This window comes from Hemiscyllium ocellatum, chromosome 17, assembly GCF_020745735.1.
Source record: "Hemiscyllium ocellatum isolate sHemOce1 chromosome 17, sHemOce1.pat.X.cur, whole genome shotgun sequence".
In the NCBI taxonomy this organism is placed as follows: domain Eukaryota; kingdom Metazoa; phylum Chordata; class Chondrichthyes; order Orectolobiformes; family Hemiscylliidae; genus Hemiscyllium; species Hemiscyllium ocellatum.
In genome coordinates, this window is record NC_083417.1 from 64964148 (window position 1) to 64987580 (window position 23433).

Here is a 23433-nt window from a genome sequence, read left to right on the forward strand (position 1 = left end):
GATCAAGGTTCCAAAGACACAGCCGCCAATGAACCAGATGTAGGCAGTGAGGTGTATCCTGCCACGCACAAGTCCAAAACCAGCTTTGCCATCCGGGAGTGAAAAGGTTCCAGAGGGGATTTTACACAGAAAGTAGTAGGGGTGTGGAATGCCCTGCCTGCAACAGTAGTACACTCGCCAGCTTTAAGGGCCTTTAAATGGTCATTGGATAAATATACAGATTAAAATGGAAAATGGGCACCAGGTTGGTTCCACAGCTTTGGTTCATCGAGGGCAGAAGGACCTGTGCTGCGCTGTAATGTTCTATGTTCTATAAACAACACTCAACACAACAACGAGTGTTCCTGAGACAGCAGCTAGGCCCCAGCATGAGAGAAGATTACCAAAAACAAGTATAGGTTTTATCCAATAGGCAACAATGTCATGCCTGAAAAGCCGTGGAGATGTGATGGGGATGGGAGCGCAAGTGATGATGGAAACCTGGCTGTGTGCTGGAAAATGTAAGATACTGTCAGAAAGACTCTGTGCTGCCCAGGACTTGGGATAGAATGGGGTAGGATAGAGTGGGGTGGGGTAGAGTGGGGTGGGGTAGAGTGGGGTGGGGTAGAGTGGGATGGGATAGAGTAGGGTGGGGTAGAGTGGGGTAGGGTAGAGTGGGGTGGGATAGAGTGGGGTGGGGTAGAGTGGGGTGGGGTAGAGTGCATTGGGGTAGGGTGAGGTGAGGCAGAGTGGAATGGAGTAGAATGCGGTGGGGTAGAGTGGAGTGGGGTAGAGTGCATGAGGTAGAGTGCAGTGGGGTAGAGTGGGATGGGGTAGAGTGTCGTGGGGTCGAGTAGGGTGGGGTAGAGTGCAGTGGGGTAGGGTGAGGTGAGGCAGAGTGGGGTAGGGTAGAGTGCGGCGGGGTAGAGTGGGGTGGGGTAGAGTGCATGGGGTAGAGTGCAGTGGGGTAGAGTGGGGTGGGTTAGAGTGGGGTGAGGTAGAGTGGGATGGGGTAGAATGAGGTGGGATAGATGGGATGGGGTAGAGTGGGGTGGGGTAAAGTGGGGTGAAGTAGATGGGGTGGGTTAAAGTGGGGTGGGGTATATGGGGTGATGTGGAGTGGGGTGGGGTAGAGTGAGGTGGGGTAGAGTGGGGTGGGGTAAATTGGGGTGAGATAGATGTGGTGGGGTAGATTGGGGTGGGGTAAAGTGGGGTGGGGTAGAGTGGGGTAGGGCAGAGTGCGCTGGGGTAGACTGGGGTGGGGTAGAGTGGGGTGTGGTAGAGTGTGGTAGGGTAGAGTAGGGTGGGGTAGTGTGCAGTGGGGTAGAGTGGGGTGGGGTAGAGTTGGGTGGGATAAAGTGGGGTGGAGTAAGGTGAGGTGAGGTAGATTTGGCTTGGGTAGAGTGAGGTGGGGTAGATGGGGTGGGGTAGAGTGGGGTGGGGTAGAGTGGGGTGGGTTAGAGTGGGGTGTGGTAGATGGGGTGGGGTAGATGGGGTGAGGTAGATGGGGTGAGGTAGATGGGGTGGGGTACAGTGGGGTGAGGTAGATGGGGTGGGGTAGAGTGGGGTGGGGTAGAGTTGGGTGGAATAAAGTGGGGTGGAGTAGGGTGAGGTGAGATAGAGTTGGGTTGGGTAGAGTGAGGTGGGATAGATGGGGTGGGTTAGAGAGAGGTGGGGTAAAGTGGGGTTGGGTAGAGTGGTGTGGGGTAGAGTGGGCTGTGGTAGAGAGGGGTAGGGTAGAGTTAGGTGGGGTAAAGTGGGGTGGGTAGAGTGGGGTGGGGTAGAATAGGGTGGGGTAGAGTGGGGCAGGGTAGAGTGGGATGGGGTAGAGTGGGCTGTGGTAGAGTGAGGTGCAGTAGAGTGGGGTGGGGTAGAGTGGGGTGGGGTAGAGTGAGGTAGGGTAAATGGGCTGGTGTAAAGTGGGGTGGGGTAAAGTGGGGTGGGGTTGAGTGGGGTAGGGTAGAGTTATAGACGGGGTAAAGTTGGGTGGGGTAGATGGGGTGGGTTAGAGTGGGGTGGGGTAAAATTGGGTGAGGTAGATGGGTTGGGATAAAGTGGGGTGGGGTAGAGTGGGGTGGGGTAGAGTGAGCTGAGATTCTGGATCAGTGGTGTTGGAAGAGCACAAAAGTTCAGGCAGCATCCAATGAGCAGCGTGCTGCCTGAACTGCTGTGCTCTTCCAGCACCACTGATCCAGAATCTGGTTTCCAGCATCTGCAGTCATTGTTTTTACCTAGAGTGAGGTGAGGTAGTGTGGGATGGGGTAGAGTATGGTGAGGTAGAGTGGGGTGACATGGGGCAGAGTGGGGTGAGGTAGAGTGGAGTGGGGTAGAGTGAGGTGGGGTAGAGTTAGACGGGGTAAAGTGGAGTGGTGTAGATTGGGGTGGGGTAGAGTGGGGTGGGGTAGATGGGGTGGGGTAGAGTGGGGTGTGGTAGATGGAGTGGGTTAGAGAGGTGGGGTAAAGTGGGGTGAGGTAGAGTGGTGTAGGGTAGAGTTAGGTGTGGTAGAGTGGGGTGGGGTAGAGTGGGGTAGGGTAGATGGGGTGGGGTAGTGTAGGGTGGGAGAGTGAGGAGGGGTAGAGTGGGGTGGGGTAAAGTTGGGTGAGGTAGATGGGGTGAGGTAAAGTGGGTGGGGTAGAGTGGGGTGGGGTAGAGTGGGGTGAGCTAGAGTGGGGTGGGGTAGAGGGAGGTGGGGTAAAGCGGGGTTGGGTAGAGTGTGGTGTTGTAGAGTGGGGTGGGGGGGTTGGGGTAGAGTGAGGTGGGGTAGGTGGGGTGGGGTAAAGTGGGGTGGGGTAAAGTAGGGTGAGGTAGATGGGGTGGGGTAGAGTGGGATGGGGTAGAGTGCGGTGGGATAGATGGGGTGGGGTAGAGTAAGGTGGGGTAGAGTGGGGTGGGGTAGATGGGGTGGGGTAGAGTGGAGTGGGGTAGAGTGAGGCAGGGTAGAGTGGGGTGGGGCAGATGGGGTGGGGTAAAGTGAGGTGGGGTAGATGGGGTTGAGTAGATGGGGTGGGATAGATGGGGTTGGGTAGAGTGGGGTGTGGTAGATGGGGTGGGGTAGGTGGGGTGGGGTAGATGGGGTGGGGTAGAGTGGGGTGGGGTAGATGGGGTGGGGTAGATGGGGTGGGGTAGAGTGGGGTAGATGGGGTTGGATAGATGGGTTGGGTAGAGAGGAGTGGGCTGGGATGGAAAGTTGGATAAGTACATTTTGCCAAGGCATCCAAAATGACACAATGAGTTTCCTTCGCTGATACCAGTCCATTTGAATGTTGTTCTTCCAGCTTGAGGTGTGACAAGAAAGGGTGACAGAGACACGGAAATCCCATTCTGACAGGGTTATATTCCCAGGGCCCAGTTTCACCTCATTAGCCATAAAGTGAGTTGTAGAAAGAACAATGTACTATTCCATGTTTACATCAAAGTCTCATTTGTCTTTGGCGCCTGGAACCCTGCACCGCGATTTAATTCTTTATTAAAATCTGGGATGCTGAAAACCTAAAGCAAAAAATATAAAAGCAGTGGAGAAACTCAGCCGGGCTGACATCTTCTCTGGAGAGAGAAAGAGAATTCACATTTCATGTCTGATGTGATTCTCCAACAGAGCTCGATGCTTAGTTATGAGGACAGGCAATTACAGTGGTTTTAGGTTCAGGAGGCTCTGGCAGCAGTTCCCCTCAATAGGGGCAATATCCATGGCATTAGTTTCAGGAGGTGTAGCTGCAGTTCCCCTTAATAGGGGCAATGTCAGGGGTATTGGGTTCAGGAGCTGTAGCTGCAGTTCCCCTTAATAGGGGCAATGTCAGGGGTATTGGGTTCTGGGTCTCTGGCTGCAGTCCCCCTGAATAAGGGCAATACCAGGGGTATTAGGTTCAGGCGCTGTAGCTGCAGTTCCCCTCAATAGGAGCGATATCTGGGCATTAGGTTCAGGAGCAGTAGCTGCAGTTCGACTCAATGGGGTCAATATCAGGGGTATTAGGTTCTGGAGCTCTGGCTGCAGTTCCCTCAATAGGGGCAATATCAGGGAAATTAGGTGCAGGAACTGTAGCTGCAGTTCCCCTCAATAGGGGCAATATCAGGGCTATTAGGAACGGTAGCTGCAGTTCCCCTATCGGGGCAATATCAGGGGTATTAGGTTCAGGATTCTGGCTGCAGTTCCACTCAATAGGGGCAATACAAGGGGTATTAGGTGCAGGAACTGTAGCTGCAGTTCCCCTCAATAGGGGCAATATCAGGGCATTAGGGTCAGGTGCTGTAGCTGCAGTTACCCTCAATAGGGGCAATATCAGGGGAATTCGGTTCAGGAGCTCTGGCTGCAGTTCCCCTCAATAGGGGCAATATCCATGATATTAGGTTTAGGAGCTCCGTCTGCGGCCCCCCCCCCCCCCTCCCTGAATATGGTGAATGAGGTCAATTGTTACCCTCCATCTCCATGACACCAGTTGAGACTCAATGCAATAAGTATCAAAATTTCCCTTTTTCTGTGACTCTGAAGTAAACTGACAAATAAAAGCGATGAGCGAGGCAATTAGGATCCTGACTCATTTATTTTCCATGATGCTTTCTTATTGTGCTTCGCTGTTTTTTTGGTTTTGCCTTTCCCTCCCCTCACCTCCCCAACATTGCGAATTGACCTCCTCACTGCCACTCATTGACAGGTACCACTTCAATAGAGCCGCACCCCTCTTGCAGCATTCCACTCATCCCTCAGTGTCTGGATCAGTGGCAGAATCATAGGATCCCTACAGTGTGGAAGCAGGCCATCAAGTCCACACTGAGTCTTTTAAGAGTATCCTACCCAATCCCCCCATTTCCTATGGCTTACCCACCTGACCTGCACATCCCTGAACACTATGGGCAATTTAGCATGGCCAGTCCACCAAACCTGCACATCTTTGGACTGTGGGAGGAAACTGGAGCACCTAGAGAAAACCCATGCAAACACGGGGAGAATGTGCAAACTCCACACAGCCAGACGCCCAAGGGTGGAATCAAACCTGGGTCCCTGGCACTGTGAGGCAGCAGTGCTAACTGCTGAGTTACCATGCCATCATAGAAGCCAAACTGATCATCACCCAACAGGTTATTGGTGTAGCTTGAGGACATGATCAAAGACAGTATTCAACTTGTAAAAGGAAAAAAAATCAAAGTGGAACCACCTAGTGCAACTGGGTGATCCCAATCATACAGAGAAAAATTACGCACTTGAATATTTTACATTGTTATACTTTTGGGACATTGGGTTCTGTGCACTCAGTACAATGGAGTATCGGCTGACCTTAGTCATACTGCGTTAGTTGTTAGTGACCTTGGAGACTGATGGTGTTTTTCCTCTGCTTTGTGCAAGTAAAGCTGATATTATTCGCTGGTTCCAGTTAATCAAGAGAGTCATTAGGGAATTTCAAATCTAAATGAGCTATTTCTATAAGTGGAAAGAGAGGATTGCTTTGAAGCTGCTGTCTGCTCTGATCTTCCAGGTGGTATGTGGCCCGAGCTTGAGAAAGCAGAAAATCTGGCCCGAGGAGCGGCATTGAAGTGGGCCTCGGGAATCTTCTATCACCCAGATCAACTGGAGAGACTGGGCCAGTATCGCAAGAGAGAGACGCAAAGAACATCCTCTGTTCAGTCCAGGTTAAAGGCAAGTATGCACTAGGACCACTAGAGAGTGGAGCATCAGCAGATGCATAGCCCAGGCTGACCTGATCTCCATAACCCAGGCTCACCTGATCGCCATAACCCAGACTGACCTGAGCTCCATAACCCAGGCTCACCTGAGCCCCACAGCCCAGGCTGAGCTTTTGAAAAGTCATTTCCTATCTCAGGTATCTCAGGAATTATTCCAGTTCCCTTCTGACTCTTTTATAAGGTTGATTTTTCTGAATGTGCTGACAGTGAAATGTATATTGCTAACTGTGAACATGAGAGTTTAACCTCGTGCTGAGCTTTCCCATATCTTCAATTCCATTTCTACTTCCAAAATATGCACCTCGTGTTTTCTTCCTTCCTCTTTTTCAAATTTTTTTCTATCTTAAGGGTATTCCAGTCACACCTGTGAGATAGGTGTGTTTGTGTGCGCGCGCGCTTGTGTTTGTGTTTGTGAATGCGTGAGAATGTGAGTGTGTGTTTGTGAGTGTGAGAGAGACAGAGAGAGATGGTGTGTGTGTGTCTGTGTGTGTGCCTATTTGTGTGACTGTGTAAGGCTGTGTGAGAGTATGTGTGTGCATTTGAGTGTGACTGGGTGGGAATGTTGGCATGTGGGGGAGTGTTTGAGTGTTGGGTTTTAATGTGACTGTGTGTGTGTATTTGAGTATGACTGTGTGAGAGTTGTGTGTGTATATGCATGTGTCTCTGTATATGTGATTGTGCATGGAAATTAACCAAGGATCAGATTGGACGAGGCTGTGATGCCCCAGTGGTTGATTAGCCCAAGGACACTCAAGGTCTTGGGCATCATCTCTTCTTTATGCTTGATTAGCTGACCTCATGTAATGTGTCAAGTTGGAGGGCAGGATGTGTTGCAGTTGTGCATCAAGAACAGAAAACATATACCAAGATATGTGCACTCAATTGCTGCCCTCATGGAAAGTGAAGTTATGTACAGCGCAGAAGAAGGCCATTTGACCCATCAAGCCCATTCTAAGCACTGCAGGGCAATCCAGTAAGTCCTATTCTCCTGTTCAATCCACAAAGACATGCAGCTTTGCCCAAATTCTGAACAAAGATCTTGTTTTTATTGTGTCTACTTTAACCAAACCATCATCTTATTTCAACTGTCAAATCACAAACAGAACAATTCCAGGATTTCCAACCTAACAGTGGAGCTAGACTCCATCATCCCTGGTCAATGGACCCTGTCAATCCTATCAAAGATGGCTGCCGATTCCTAAAGTCAAAACTGTACTCTGACTAGTCAACATGAAAGTCGGGCAATGTACTGGATCCCAGTGAGAAATCAATGCCTGTTGTGAGAAGGAAAAATAATTGCTTTTAAAAAGTGTTAACACTTCAATTAAAGGAGAAATCCCAGTGCTTTGCAGTTACTTTATAACTGTCTTTGTCTGAGTGGTAAATGATAGAAAAAAACTGGTTAGAAAACTCCAAGGCCATAAAGACATTGAGGCCCTCACAGTGCAGATGTCAGTTGAGGAATGCTAGGCCTATGACCCCCAACCTTTGACCTGCTTTGCCTCAGGATCAGGAATGTGAATTTTCAAACCTCGTACGAACAAGATCTATTCGACAATGAGAAATCTTTTAGAAGATTTCTCAGTGAAAGATGGTACAGTAATCCAATCCTGTTTCCCAAAGGAATACAGTGGAAAAATTAGTCCAAATGTCAGTGATTAAGTTGGGTTAAGAGTCTGTCTTGCTATCTTTGGACTTTTCCCTTCAATATCAATCCCTGAACCGAACTCTCGACATGATTTAACTTCATGACTTTAAGAAGGGCATCCAGGAATTGGATGGGGTACAGAGGAGATTTACTCCAATGGCACTGAATGGTAATGTGGAGAGACTGGGGAAGCCAGGATTGTTCACCCTTAAGAAGACAAGGAAGATCTAAATAGCAGTGTTCACCATGCTGAGGGACATGGATTGACCCGATAAGGACAAATTGTTTCCACTGGCTTGGAGGGACACAGACTTAACAATAATTCGCCAGATCACCAGAGGGAAAGGCAATTTGTTTCTTATTTTGGAAAGATGCAAGAGATTCAACAGTTCCATCCAAAAGGGATATTTCCATTTGAAAAAGAAAGATTTGCAGGATTATTGGGAAAGAGCAGAGGAGTGGAACGAATTGATTAGCATTTTAATGGCCAATCAGCACACTGGGTGAAATGGCTTCCTTGTGCGCTTTATGACTAGCTGACTTTGGGCAGAGGGCCTTAATATGCCAACGTATGTTTCCTGAGAGTGGCACATCTACAGCTTAGGCTGCCATCACGTCTTACGTCGGCATAGTTGGTCATTCAGCCTCTGAAATGGTTGTGTACAGTCTGCGAGATAATGTGTGGTCAGACACTGATCCCCAGCTGGAGTGTGGCTCTTCAGCTTTTCTGCCTTCAAGTGTAAAATAAAGTCCCATCTCAACATTCCTCTCCCTGTTGCAGTCTGCCGTTCAGTCCTATCTGGAAGGGGTCGCAACAGGCCTTGGGCAGCTGAAGGCGTCTCTTGATGATGTCAGAGCAGTGCGCCGCACACTGGTTGACGTCTGTGAGGATTGGCAGAAGAAACTCAATGGGTTTGAAGGCCTGGGGCATTTACGCAGCCTGGTTTCTGACCATGTCCAGTTGGCTACTGCAGTGCACAATCTACAGCATGTATTCTCAGGTAAGGAAGCCCTGTCCACACTGTCAATGTTACTGGCTAATTCATTTGCATGCTAAAAAGCATAATGTGCACACTCCAGTGGTGGTGAACTGTGGATACCTCGCTATCCTAGGAAGGAGGATGTAGAATAGTAGAATCCCTACAGTGTGGAAGTAGGCCATTCGGCCCATAAAGTCTACACTGACTGTCCGAAGAGCATCCTGCCCAGACCCAGTCCTCATATCCCTGTCTTTCCCATGGCCAATCCACCTAACCTACTCATCCCTGGACACTACAGGGTAATTTAGCATGGCCAATCCATCAAACCTGCACACAGGTACAGGGGAAGTGTGTAAACTCTACACAGACAGCTGCCTGAGGCTAGGATCAAACCCAGGTCCCTGGCACTGTGAGGCAGCAGTGCTAACCACTGTGCCGCCCAAATATTTCAGCTAGGAAACTGAATGACCTCCCCCTGCTACCATTTGCCATAGGATACATTACTCCCTCCAGAGAAGACGGGTTCAGATCTCCTCTCAAAGATGCTACCTCTCTGACTGCTGCACCCCCTCTACACCTCCACCAGATTTTGTTCTCAACTTCCAACTCGGGGATTTGAACTATGGTCTATGCTGACCACCGAGCTACTGTTAATACTTTGAAGGGGAGCTATTTGTAAAATGAGTAATGTATCAGAGGAGGGGACCAGATATCTATTTCCATCCCTTATTGCCCTGAGGGCAATTAAGATCAACCATTTTGCTGTAGAGTCGCATGTAGGCCAGACCAGGTAAGGATGGCAGATTTCCCTCCATTGGACGTTAGTGAAGGCAGTGGGTTTTTACAGACAATAACGATGGTTACATGCTTGCCACTCGGGCCACCATTTTATTCAAACCCAATTTTACCATCTACCATAGCAGGATATAGGAGCCAACCTCATGAAAACATGAGGCTGGGGTTCTGGATTCTTGGTCCGCTAACCTTACCACGATGCCATCCCTTTCCCGTAAATGTCGATTTTTGTGAAAGCGCACTTTGTTCAGTAATCCCCTTCAGCGAAGGAAATCTGCCATCCTTACCTGGACTCACCTACACATGACTCCAGGCACATGGCACTCATGCCTTCCCAACAATGCTGCAGACATCACCAAAATCATTCCTGGGTAGGCCTTACCCCACTGTTATCACTGATGCTCCAAAGATGACAGTAGAGTGTGATACAGTTGGGAGGAATGCCCATTGGAGATCCTCAACATTCACTCTGGATACAACCTCCTGCTGATTACCACATAACCTCAGCCCTCTGTCGATGAGCAAGTACTCCTCCATTTTGAGCAGTACTTAGAGGAAGCACTGAAGGTGGTAAGACACAAAATGTACTCTGGATGGGGGACTTCAATGTCCACCACCAAGAGTGGCTCGGCAGCAGTATTACTGATTGAGCTGGTCAGATCCTAAAGGACATAGCTGCTAGCCTGGGTCTGCAGCAGGGGTGGTGAGGGAGCCAACAAGAGTGAAAAACATACTCGACCTCATCCTTACCGATTTCTCAGCTGCAGATGCATGACAGCATTGGTAACAGCGATCAGCGCACGGTCCTTGTGGAGATAAAATCCTGCCTTCACATTGAGAACATCTCACATTGTGTTGCGTGGCACTATCACCGTGCTAAATGGGACAGACCTTGAACAGATCGAGCAGCTCAAGACTGGGCATCCATGGGGCACTGTGGACCACCAACGGCAGCAGAATTGTACTCCAGCACAATCTGTAACCTGGCATATCCCCCATTACCATCAAATCAGGGGAATCAACCCTGGCTCAACGGAGTGTGCAGGTGGGCACCAAGCAAACCTAAAAATGAGGTGTCAACCTGGCGAAGCTACCAAACAGGATGAAATACCCTGAGGAACTCCTGCAGGGATGTGCTGGAGTTGAGATGACTGACCTCCACCAATCTTCGAGGTAGGCCTCCTAGCCCTGGTGCACATCAGCCTCGCTCTGTGATTACGCTGATCTTGGATGTCTCTGGGACACCCTGTGGCACAGTCTGATCCTAAAAGAGAACGCGTGGTAGTGGCAAAGCTCAGGCAGCCTCTGTCCTTTCCCACTTTCCTTTCCCGGGCCATGATACCTGAGGTGACGCCTCTGGCTCCTCATCCGGTCTCTGAAGGTTTTGACTTTGGGATTGTGCTCATTAGAGAATCAATCTCTTCACTGAACTGGTTTCCGTGTTTGTGGTGAAGCACAGCGTTGAAGCATGGATACACACGAGGTGAACTGGTGCGGGTTGAGTTGAGGGGCAGAAGGAGAGAACTCATACGCAAATTGAGAATGAGGAATTGTTTACGGTAACATCTCCTCTCACCTTAAAAATATGCCTCCCGAGTCTTGAAATTTGGGGAAAAGACACCTGTCATTTTTATAAACTTCTATAAGGTTTGATTAGAATCTTCACAGTGTGGAAACAGGCCTTTCAGCCCAACAGGTCCACACTGACCCTCCAAAGAGTAATCCATCCAGACCCATTTCCTTCTGACTAATGCACCTAACACTATGGGCAATTTACCTAACCTGCACATCTTTGGGCCATGGAAGGAAACCCACTCAGACATGAGGAGAATGTGCAAACTCCACACAGACAGTCACCTGAGGCTGGAATCGAACCCAGGTCCCTAGCACTATGAGGTAGTAGTGCTAACCACTAAACCACCATGGTCAGCCCTCAACCTCCTACACTACAGTGAAAAAAGTTCCAACCTATCCAGCCTCTTATAACTCAAATGCTCTATACCTGGCAACATCCTGGTAAATCTCTTCAGAACCCTCTCCAGTTTAATAATATCCTTGCTCTAGCTGAGTGACCAGAACTGGACATAGTACTCCAGAAAAGGTCGCATTAATGACCTCAATCTCAACATAACACACCTTTAACTTTTTCCATGTTCTGATAAAAGGTTGTCAATTTGAGAGGTTAACTCTGTTCATCTCTCTCTCTCTCTCTCTCTCTCTCTCTCTCCATGGATGCAGTTGGACCTGCTGAGCCGTTCTGTTTTTGTGAAACCCTCTGAAATCTGTCCAGTTGTTTACTCCTCACCATTCTGGACGTACTGATTTATTGCTGAAAGTTCATCTGATGCCCTTGTGGTCTGTGCTTCCTTTGCTTTTCCTGTTTTAAAATAAAGAAACAAATATTCGCCCCGAGCAGATTGTCTTGCTTGTGGGCAGATCATTCTGTGAGAGAGGCAAAGGACTTTTATTAAATTATTTTAGTCCTTCCTCAAGGGAATGACATGAATGGCATCATTTTGTGTAAACTTGCAAACAGAGATGCATTTATATTCTTACCTCCCAGGACCTGAGGATTCAGAGTTTCTTCTGGTTTATGTAAGCAAAGCACACTATCCCTGTGCATGAGCTCAATAAATTAACAACTTTTTCAAAATGTTTGGGGTGGCACGGTGTCTCAGTGGTTAGCACTGCTGCCGCACAGCGCCAGGGGCGTGGGTTCGATCCCTACCTTGGGCGACTGTCTGTGTGGAGTTTCTCCCTGTGTCTGTGTGGGTTTCCTCCCACAATCCAAACATATGCAGGTTAGGCCATTTGGCTGTGTTGAATTATTCATAGGGTTCAGGAATGTGTAGGTTAGGTGCATTAGTCAGGGATAACCATAGGGGAATGGGTCTGGGTGGATTACTCTTCGGAGGGCCGATGTGGACTTGTTGGGCAGAAGGGCCTGTTTCCACATTGTAGGGATTCTATGATTCTAAAACTAATCAGCACGTACAATAGGAATCTCCCTCTCCTCTCCAAGTGACTATTTTCACTCTAAATTTCTAAGGATCACATTTGTTGGAAAATAATCCCACTCCTGTGATCTTTTCCCCATTCTCTCATTGCCAGGGATTAACCATTGAGTTGCCATTTGAAACTTAACCTGCTGTGTTTGGTGTGTGCTGCTGACAGCAATCCCACTGAAAGGATGAAGCCCCAGGGATTGGATTGTCAATGTCACTGGAATGTCTGAGCAGCCTTGATCCGATGCCATATGCAGGAAAGCCTTTGGAAAAACATTTCAACTGGAACCTAATTTGCTCCGTGGCTTTTCTGGGCTTAATTGCTCATGAGTTGGATCTTGCTGAATTAGAGTTGGTCAGAAATCCCACCAAGGCCACGAGTTGAAAGACTGACCATCTGTGCCACGCACTCTTTTACCTCAGTTACCCTCTTCAGGGCAATGAAAAGGTATAGAGACAGGTTTGCCAGCTAGGACTGTCAGCTTTGTCACTGAAAGACAGCCCTCAGCTGGCTGTCGTAAGAGAATCAGCAGCTGTTCAATTCAAATGGACATCTCATGATAGAGACAACAACGTAAAGCACGGAGTTAACCTACACTTCAAAGATTTGGAATTCTTTACTAGAGAGGGCTGGGATATCAAGGCTATGATAGACAGATTACTTTTCTAATTTAACGTGTATTTAACACACCAGCAGTTTAGGAACAACTTCTTCCTGGCCGTTATTAGACTCATGAATGGACTCTCTAACCTCAAAAAATGCTGATCCTGTTAATGTTGATCTGATCTGGTGCACGCCCTGTGCAATGTAACCTGTCTGCCTCCGTCTAAGTCTTTCTGATCTGTACATCCTTGCTCATTATGATCTGCCTGTACTTCCCATAAATGGGGCAGCACAGCGGCTCAGTGGTTAGCACTGCTGCCTCACAGCAGCAGGGACCCGGGTTCGATTCCTGCTTCGGGTGACTGTCTATGTGGAGTTTGTCTGCGTGGGTTTCCTCTGGATGCTCTGGTTTCCTCCCACAGTGTGGGTCAGGGTGAATTGGCCATGCTAAATTGCCCACAGTGTTAGGTGCATTAGTCAGAGGGAAATGGGTCTGGGTGAGTTACTCTTTGGAGGGTCAGTGTGGACTCGTTGGGCCGAAGGGCCTGTTTCCACACTGTAGGGAATCTAATGTTTTTGAACAAAGCTTCCTACTGTACTTTGATACCGGTGACAAATCAATTAATCAATCAAACTGCTAAGCATCCTGTTCAGAGATGTTATTACCCAGCTCTTGCACAGGCAGGGCTTGGGTCCAGGGGTAGGAACACTCCCACAATGAAGGGAATCAACTGTTACAGGGAAAAGGCAGGAGAGCGGAGTTGTGGATAATAAGATCAGCCATGATCTCATTGAAAGGCAGATCAGACTCGATGGGCTGAATGGCCTGCATCTGCTCCTACCTTGTATGGACTTGGACAAATAATTTAGGCTGACCCTCCAGTGCATTCCTGCACGGCTGGCCGTGCCATCCTACAGGGGAGTTACACTGAGCTCCTCCCTGCTCTCAGAGATGAGAAAAAAGGCACTATTTAAACAACAGCAGGACAGTTCAAACCAATGTCCTGCTGACCACGGGTCACTCAGGCAAAAGAGCAACCGATGGCCCACTTACTAGTTTCAACCCCATGAGACCCTGTTGCAGTTAAATTACCCACTGCATTTTCAACATTATGACAATATCTACACCAGAAATAAAATTTCATTGGTTATGAAATACTTGAAGCATCCAGATGTTCTGAAAGGCTTTATGTTAAAGTTTATCTAAGAATTCCAACAGTGTGGGACCATTTGGCCCATTGAGTCCACACTGACCCTTTGAAGGAAATCCCACCCAGTCCCACCCCTCTACTCTATCCCGATAACCCTGCATTTCCTGTGGCTAATCCCACCTCGCCTGGACACTATGGGGCAATTTAGCATGGCTAATCCACCTAATGTGCACATCTTTGGACTGTGGGAGGAAACTGGAGCACCCAGATAGGGGAAGAATGTGCAAACTCCACACAGACAGTCACCTGAGGCTGGAATCGGACCTGGGTCCCTGGCGCTGTGAGACAGCAGTGCTAGCCACTGAGCCACCGTAGTAAATCCAGCAAGCTGTCTCCAGACAGGGACTTGAACCCTCAATTTCTGGTTTACGAGACCAACACTACCCTACCAGGGCACTGTATTGTATCTTCTTTTTTCTCTTTCAGTAAGTGTAATGTTATGGACACTAGTCCAAATTTGGAGCTGCTAAATGGCAAGGGAATGTAAGTTCTCAATGCCCATGCACTTCACTGTAGGTATGGCACTGCTGTGTAATTTAAGGCACCTTTAAAGACTCCAAGGGCTGTGTGTAAACAATGTTGTGGCAGTTAGTCTGCTGTGGGTCTGCAACACACACTCATCTGCTGGCTTGCTTTACAATGTCTAATATATTTTACTACTTCAAATAAGCTACCCCACAAAGTTAATCCACCCCTGTTTGTTAGACCATTATCTTTAACATGACATGGCGAAAGGCAATGGAAAACGTTGCACTCTTGTGGCTTATTGTGCTTGGAGTTCACCTTCGGGTAGAGCACGTGGTCAACAGTCTTAAAGTGTGCCAGGAGGGTCAGGTTCAAGTGTTGCCTGCTCCAGGCGTGTGAAATAACATCTCTGAACAGGAGCACCTGAAATTCACAATAAAGTGCACAAGAAAGTCTTTGTTCATTACAGTGTCAGTTCGTGTTGAAAACACAGCTTGCTAACATGCAGCCAAATCCATATCAAGAGTTTGGTTTGACTCATGAGAGAAAGGCAAGTGACTATGATGTGTGCTAAGTTGACAGCAGCAACAAGGAAAGGTTGAAGGGTACATTGTCAGACCGTCCACAACATCCCCAGAGGGACAAAAAATCTCTGAATGGAACCAAAAATGTTTAAACAGCTTTCGGAGTGACGATGTCCACTTTGGGGAGTGTGCAATGCAGAGAAACCAGCCTTTTAGATATACTTGTGATTTGGAATCAAGGTCTGGGGCACATTAGATTAGATTCTCTACAGTGTGGAAACAGGGCCTTTGGCCCAACAAGTCCACACCGACCCTCCGAAGAGTAACCCACCCAAACCCCTTCCCCGGGCCTATATTTACCCTGACTAATGCACCTATCTTTATGGGCAATATAACATGGCCAATCCACCTGACCTGCACATCTTTGGATTGTGGGAGGAAACCAGCACACCCGGAGGAAACCCACACTGACACGGGGAGAATGTGCAAACTCCACTCAGACAGTTGCCCAAGACAGGAATCAAACCCAGGTCCCTGGTGCTGTGAGGCATCAGTGCTAACCACTGAGCCACCATGCCACCCCTCGAAGAACTGACCATGGCAGGATTCTCAGCTGAGGAGTTAGAAGATCCCTGAACAATAAGGACTGCATTTGAAAACCCAATTCAGAATCCGATGGTATTTCTGCGTTCATCAGAATTCACATCATTTATTCAGCGGTGCATAGACTTCTCTCAGCAGTTACAGAGAAAATGGCCTGATTCTCTGATTTGTCAGATGGGGAGCCAGCAAGCTGGATGGTTGAGTTGATGCTTAGATCCAACCCCATTGAAGCTTCCCAGAGAGATTTGCGAGAAGAGTCAACGATGTCAAAGAGCCAACGGAGGGTGGAGGTAAGTACCATGCAACCCTTGCAGACCGGCCAAGTTTTCGGGGCCTGGCTACGAAATCAATGGTCGACTCAATCACTTGAACAACCAGACTGAGAGAAACGTGTGGAAGGTGTCAACTTGCGCCAAGAAAATGCCCAGATTTCTATCCACTATTCAAGGCATGTGGCAGCAACGGCCGTTGGCAGAGTTAGTTCCCGAGAGCAAAGGCTGACGAAGCTGCAGAGTCCTGTGCTGACCCAAACGCACCATGCACCAGGAGTACCTTCCAGCCACAGTAAAGAAGGAATAAATATCCTGCCAGAGGCAAACGCTTGAAGCTATCGAGAAACCAGAATTTGACATTGTACCCCATAAGACAAAATGTGGATGAGCACATGTTTAACACAATCTTGACAGAAGCTGCAAGATCACTACATAATTTTTAAAAATTCGAATTAACGGCCCTTTGAAAACTGGTGACAATCATTGACTGAGATTGACAAAGGGGTAGGTGCCGTTATAGCGGGTCCAAAGGAAGTTCACAAGAATGGTCCCAGGAATGAAAGGTTTAACCTAATGAAGAACGTTTAAGGACTCTGAGACTACACTTGATGGAGTTTAGAAGGGTGTGAGAGGGGATTCTGATTGAAACGTACAGAGTACTGAATGGCCTGGACAGAGTAGATGTTGGGAAGATGTTTCCATTGGTGGGAGAAGGGAGGACCCAACAGCACAGTCTTAGAGTAAAGGGAACACCATTTAGAAATGGAGATAAGGAGAAAATTCTCAGCCAGAGAGCGGTGAATCTGTGGAATTCATTGCCACAGAAAGCTGTGGAGACCAGGCCGTTGAGTATATTTAAAACAGGTTCTTGACTGTCAATAGGATCAAAGGTTATGAGGAGAAAGCAGGAGACTAGGGTTGACAAACTTACCAGCCATGATTGAATGGTGTAGCAGACTTGATGGGCAAAGAGTAATAGAACATTTCTCTTTTCTTCTGAATTAGTGAAGCTCACTGCTGTGGAGAGATAAATAAGCACCAGAGAATACACACTGTTGCCCCACTATGCATTTGTAATGAAAGGAATGAAGGTTGAAAGCGTTGGATATGGCTCCAATCGACCATGCCATTTATGTCCTGAATGGGGTTGAACTTATTGAGTGTTGTTAGAGCTGCACCCATCCAGGCAAGTGGGGAGTATCCCATCCCACTCCTGGCTTGTGCCTCGTAGATGGTGGACAGGCTTTGGAGAGTCCATTCCGAGCCTCTGACCTGCTTTAGTAGCCACTGTGTTTATATAGCTCATCCAGTTCAGTTTCTGTTCAATGATAACCTCCAGATGGGGGATTCAGTGATGATAACACCATTCAATGTCAAGGACAATCTTTAGACTCTCTCTTGCTGGACATGGTCATTGCCTGGCCCTTGTCCCGCACAAATGTCACTTGGCACTTTTGCCAGCCTAAGTCTGGATATTGTTCAGGCTTTGCTGCATTTGAACACAGACTGCTTCAGTGTCTGAGGAGTCATGAATGGTGCTGAACATTGTGCAATTATCGACGAACACCCCCACGTCTGACCTCATGATGGAGGGAAGGTCATTGATGAAGATGGTTGGGCCTAGGACACCACCCTGAGGAACTCCTGCGGAGATGTTCTGGAGCTGAGATGACTGACCACCAACAACCACAGCAATCTTTGTAAGTGCCAGGTTTGACTCCAATCAGCAGAGAGCTATCCCCAATTCACATTGACTCCAGTTTTGCTAGGTTCCTTGATGCCACACTTGGTTGAATGCAGCCTTAATGTCAAGGGCTGTCCCATTCACCTCACCTCTGGAATTCAACTCTTTTGTCTATGTTTGAACCAACGCTGTAATGAGATCAGGAACTGAGTGGCCCTGGTTGAGCCCAAACTGGGCGTCACTGAGCAGGTTATGGCTGAGTTAAGTGCTGTTTGACCGTGCTGTCAACAATACCTCCACTAATTGCTGGTAGAGCATTAATTAGCCACATTGGATTTATTCTGTTTTTGTGAACAGGACATACCTGGGCGATTTTGCCACATAGCCGGGCAGACACCAATATTGGAACAAAAGAAATCTTGGAGCACAAGTTTTCAGTGCTATTGCTGGAATTTGAGAGGCTTTGTGGTATTATATGAAGTGAATCAAATTGGTTTCAGATTGGCTTCTGTGATAACTGGGCACCACTGATGTGGTCAAGATGGATCAACGGAGCGAATTATCAATCGAGTGTTTAATAATATAATGCCTGTTGTGTGAGATTTAGGTTGGGTTTAGCCTGAAAGGTTAGTTGTTCACTCTGCCTCTCTTATCTTGCCTGCATCCTTTTGGCTGAGTAAAGAACATGTGCCCAGCTCTATATTGGGGATGCTGGTAATAATATTAGTTTAGAAAAGAATCCTTTAGCCTTTTTAAAGTCAGCAGTCAATCAACAGAGTGGGACCAACACTCCCCACCCCTAACCTGGAGGTAGGACTACCATTGAGCTACCCACAATCCAATCTGATAGTGGAAGTGGCCAGGGTGACAACCGATCCTATCAAGTAGGCCCAATGGATCCCTGGAGTGAGGCAAGTTAAAGGTATTGGGTGAGGGGATTTAGCCACCTTTGGGAGGAAGGGTTTCGGGCGTAAACAAGGAAGGGGAGTACTACTTATGGTGTTTGACCCCAGTTTTTAAAAGCCATTTCTTCTCACCCAGTCACCCACCAACTCTCATCATCGATACTCTGTAATCAAGCTGTTCAGGTTTGGGAGTAGTTAGAACTCAAGCCTGACATTTCTGGCTCAGTGTTAGGGACACTATTACTGCACCACAAGAGCTCTCCAACCCTATTATAACGTAGGCATGGTAACATTGAAGACAACTGGCCCATTCGACTCAATTATCTGTTGAAAGATGGCAGCCCAGTCGACAGATTTGGCAGTCGCTCACGACCTGTGTTATGGTGGGAGGCTAGCTTGGGACTGGAAAGAGAACTGTTGAATTGGGTGCACACCCTATTTTACATACCTGTGCCCAATTCCACCAAAAACACACCCAAGGGAGACAAGTAAAGTCCAGCCCTATGTTTTTTCCTCATTCATTCACAAGATGAGATTTGCTGGCCAGACCAGCATTTATTGCCCATCCCTAACTGCTAAAGGTCAACCATATTGCTGTGGGTTTGGAGTCACATGTAGGCCACACCAGGTAAGGATGTTAGCTTCCTTCCCTAAAGAGCAGAAGGACTTTTCCTAATAATCAACAATGGATTCATGATCATCATTAGACTCTTAATTTCAGATTTTTGTTGAATTCAAATTACTCAATCTGCCATAGCAGGAATTGAACCTGCATTGCCAGAATGTTAACTGGGTCTCTGGATTAATTATGATAATACCACTAATCCAACACGTCCCCTTAACTATGTGTAGTAAAGTTCATAATTAATTGTGTCTGTTTAAGGCACGTTGGGGTGTGGGTCCTTTAGCTCAGTGAAGAGCTCAGTGCCTCCTAATTGGCTACAAGCTGAGGGAAGGCCCCAACTGAGGTATCCTTCCGGAACGATGATTGGGAAGGGCTGAGAAGTTGGGAGAAAAGGAGGGATAATGGAAATAAACTCTGGAGCGCTTGTAAAAATGTAGAGTCGGGGAAGTTGCTGTCTCGAATGCACAAACTGACTGACCCAAACCTGATTTCTTTGATTGCAGTCCCCGAGGATGTGAGGGAGACCCGGCAGCTGATAGAGGAAAGGAGGCTGCTGGACGCCCATGCCAAGCTGATGGAGATGGAAGGCTGGAGAGACAATATCCTCCAACAGCTACACCATGCTGGGAGGCAGGACACGGAAGGGGAGCGGATCGTCCTCTCCTACTTTGCTGTCGTGGGCCAGCTCAATGAGGAGCTCGCCAAGGAACTCTGGGATGTCGTGGGCTCCGGTCTAGCCCTGGTCAAGCAGGACCCGTCCCTGTTTGTCTCAGCCATCCGCATCATTGAGCGGGAAGAGGAGATGGACATGGCCGCTGCGGACAGCCAAAGCCAACACGCCTTCCTCCCTCCCGGGAGGCCGAAGAACCTGCGGCAGACCTTTTTCAAAGTTATCGAGCAGTGCACCAGGGCGCAGTTCCGGGCGAGGCAGACTGATACGAAGGGACCGGGCCTGGCCAGTCACCTGGCGGCCTTGCACAACAATATTCTCAGCGATCTCAAAGTGGTCAAGCACTTGATGGTGCAATGCTGTCCTCCCCACTATAACATCCTCCAGACCTATGTGCTGCTGCACCACAGTTGCCTTTCGGGGCATCTGCAGGATATAATCTCCTGGGATTTAGAGAAGAGTGAGATCTACACAGTGCTGAACTGGATACGCCATATTTACCACAGGTAGGTGGCAGGGGAGCGGGACTCACAGATGGGTGTGGCACGCTGATCTGATTCAGAATGGCATTTGGAAGTGCCTTAGTTGGTCAACAATGTTGTTTTATTGGCTGCAGGGACGGGTAGTGTTAGGATTGGTCTTGCCTTGCAGGTTAGCCTGGAGGCTTGTCAGAGTGGACAGAAGACCTGAGTCAGCTCGAGGAGGAATGACCTGCTTTCCAGGGGCTCCCTGACACAGTATGTCAAGGGTGGCCTCTGATACCAGCCCAGGCCCTGCTCAGGGAAGTCAAAGTTGGGATCCTGTCCCCATAAGGGAGCTGAAAGTCAGGCGATCCACCAGCCCTCTTTACTCTTCCAGGCCTGCTGTGGGCCATCTCCCATCTGGAATGAGAGGCTGGGTCAGCTTTTACAGGAGATGGGTGGCACATGGAGAATATTGGCGCAGGTGGGGAGGTGTCCCCAGCAAGTGAGTAGGCAGCACAGAGGGCACGTGGAGTTAGTGGCATCGGAGAATGGGTAGGTGTTGGCCAACGAGGGAATGTGTTGAGCGATGGGGCATGAGCCTTGGTGGGAGATGGTTGCGGTAGCAGGGAGGGAGTGTGGTATCGGAAAGAAGGTGGTAGACCTTACCAGAGTGGAGAAGGATGTTGACCTTTGACCTACGCATGGCTGAGACTGCATTGACCCAGTTGGCAACCTCGGACCAGGCTGGCATGGTTTGGTGTCACAGTCTCCAATGCTGGTGCCAGGGCAAGAGGAGGTCTTGCCCACATGCTATCCCATTCAGCAGGACTTCCAGGTCCCCGTCTCAAAGCCGTGTCCCCATCCCCTCCATCCGCAATGTCCAGGGATAATGTCTAGGAGTTGTGTGGGGCAGCCCCAACCGACAGTGTTCGTCTGGGTGCACAGTGGGCTTTTAAAGAAGACACCGTCAGGAGATCTGGTGAGTGGCAAGTTGTTCCAGGAATGGCTCACATAAGATAGGTTGAAAACCAGACATGATACAAACCGTGGGCTGGGACAGCAACTAATACAGTGAGTTTGATAAGACTCAGCAAGAAAAATTCACTCAGCCTAGCGGCAAGAATGACTCCACCAAACTTCACGTCACTCCCACTTTGCCAAACAAAAGCCATGAGGTCCTGTAAATGAACCCTCATAGCATTCAGAACAACGTCAGTGAATTGATCGTGTCAACTGAATTTAATAAATATGTCCACAAGAGCCGTTTCAGAGACATGGCTGCAGGATTGGTGTCCTGAGTATTGAGGAGCATGTGGCACAGTGGTTAGCACTGCTGCCACACAGCACCAGAGACCTGGGTTCAATTCCTGACTCAGGCGACTGACTGTGTGGAGTTTGCACATTCTCCCTGTGTCTGCGTGGGTTTCCTCCGGGTGCTCCGGTTTCCTCCCACAGTCCAAAAATGTGCAGGTCAGGTGAATTGGCCACGCTAAATTGCCCGTAGTGTTAGGTGCAGGGGTAAATGTAGGGGAATGGGTCTGGGTGGGTTGCGGATCGGTGTGGACTTGTTGGGCCGAAGGGCCTGTATCCACACTGTAAGTAATCTAATTTAATATCCAAGAACAATAGGAAGTTAGGTCAAGGCAGGGAGATAGCAGACTTAACCGAAGGATTTATCAGTTGAATAGTCACAGCTGACCTTGGCTGAGGATGGGGTGGGGATGAGGAGTAATGGGGGTAGGGAGTTCCAAATGGAATTGATTCCGATGTCCCTGACAGTAACCACGAGAAGTAATGAAGAGGAGATATTGGATTCCTGTCATAATAGGATGACAGTAATTATTGGTGATTAATCCTCGCATAAACTGGAAAAATTTAGATTGTGAAGACTTTTAAAGGGATGTTTCAGGATAAGCACTTGCACCCTATAAAGAAACAAGGATAAGGCCCACCATCTGTGGTTAACTAAAGCAGTTATGGAAAGCATCAAACGTAAGGAAAAGAGCATATCATTATTCAAAGCTGAGTTGCTACTTAGACCGTAGTGATTGTAACAAGGTCAGCCAAGTGGACCTCATAGAATAGGAGTTCCCTGATTGGACCAGATTAACAGTCCCAATCAGGGAGCCCTGGCTGACAGATACAAACAGGAGTGTCAGAGGTTCGGTTCACTCTGAGAGCTGGCTCTGAGCGAGCTGGGTCAGTGTCAAGCACTCTCCATGTGTAAATAAAGGGTGACTTGTTGACAGAATACCAGCCTCTGTGGAGTTATTTCACAGACGACTGCTCAGAACACAAAGATTGATGGAGAATGGTTAAATGATTAATCAGAACTAACAAATTAGAGCTTGACAGCAACAGCTGGGAATACAAAACCACATTGTAAGAGTTTCTATAGGAGTCTAAAAGGGACATGACTAAGTAAAGTGAATATTTGCCTCTTAAAAAGTGAGTATGAGGGAATAGTGATAGATAATACATAAAGAAATGATGAATGTAATGAGTAAATATTTCACTTCTGTCTTCGCTTGAGGATACAAACAGATCCCAACAAAGCTGTAAGTCAGGAAATTAAAGGAAGAGAGATAATGGTGAAATGATAATCCCTAGGGATTACTGAGCAAGCTGATGGAGCTATTGGTTGAGAATTCTCTGGATCCTGATAGGCTTCAGCCAAGGGTCTGAAAGGTGAGGTAGTAGATGCATTGATTTTAATTTTCAAGAGTTTAATTAAAAGTTTCATTTGTGAATCCTATTTGTGACGTATGTTTGGCATCTGCTTGTCCCTCCTGCACTGTACATGCAACGTTACATTGGTCAGTGCTCTGCCTTTTTTGTTCATTTTTTTATTCAACTCCTGTTGTGCAGAATCAAAGTCCTCCTTCAAGATTGGTATCAGTTGTGGGGCCACTGTCTTTCTTAAAATATATTAATTACTTGAATTTGGATGGGTGGGGGACAATTTCAAAATGACACAAGACTTAGAAATATTGTGAACCGTGAACCGTAAACTGGTGGCAGACCTTGAGGGCATAGGTAGCTGTGAGCAGATAACATTGGAAAATAGAGAAGCTTGAAGGGAGGCATTTTGGTGGGAAGAACACAGAGAGGCAATGTGAACTGAATGGTGCAACTAAAAAGGGATTCGGGAACAAAGGGGCCTGGGAGAATATGTGGATAAATCACTGAAAGTATCAGGACTGGTTCACGAAAGTTGTTAAAAAAAACATACTGTTCCAAGCTTCAAAAACCGAGTCATTGAATAGAATAGCAACAAAGTCGTGCGATTTATAAACTCCGGGTTGGCCTCAAGTGGAATATT

At 47.9% G+C, this 23433-nt stretch overlaps 1 protein-coding gene across 1 annotated transcript in view; it reads left to right on the top strand.

Annotated features, from left to right (window-relative positions):
• Positions 1 to 23433, top strand: part of exoc3l1 (exocyst complex component 3-like 1) — a 92582-nt gene that overhangs the window by 27449 nt on the left and 41700 nt on the right. The window contains exons 2-4 of the mRNA XM_060838259.1: positions 5449 to 5609; positions 8086 to 8305; positions 19481 to 20153. Coding sequence (XP_060694242.1) covers positions 5449 to 5609; positions 8086 to 8305; positions 19481 to 20153 — 1054 coding nt within the window. The remainder of the gene's footprint in view (positions 1 to 5448; positions 5610 to 8085; positions 8306 to 19480; positions 20154 to 23433) is intronic.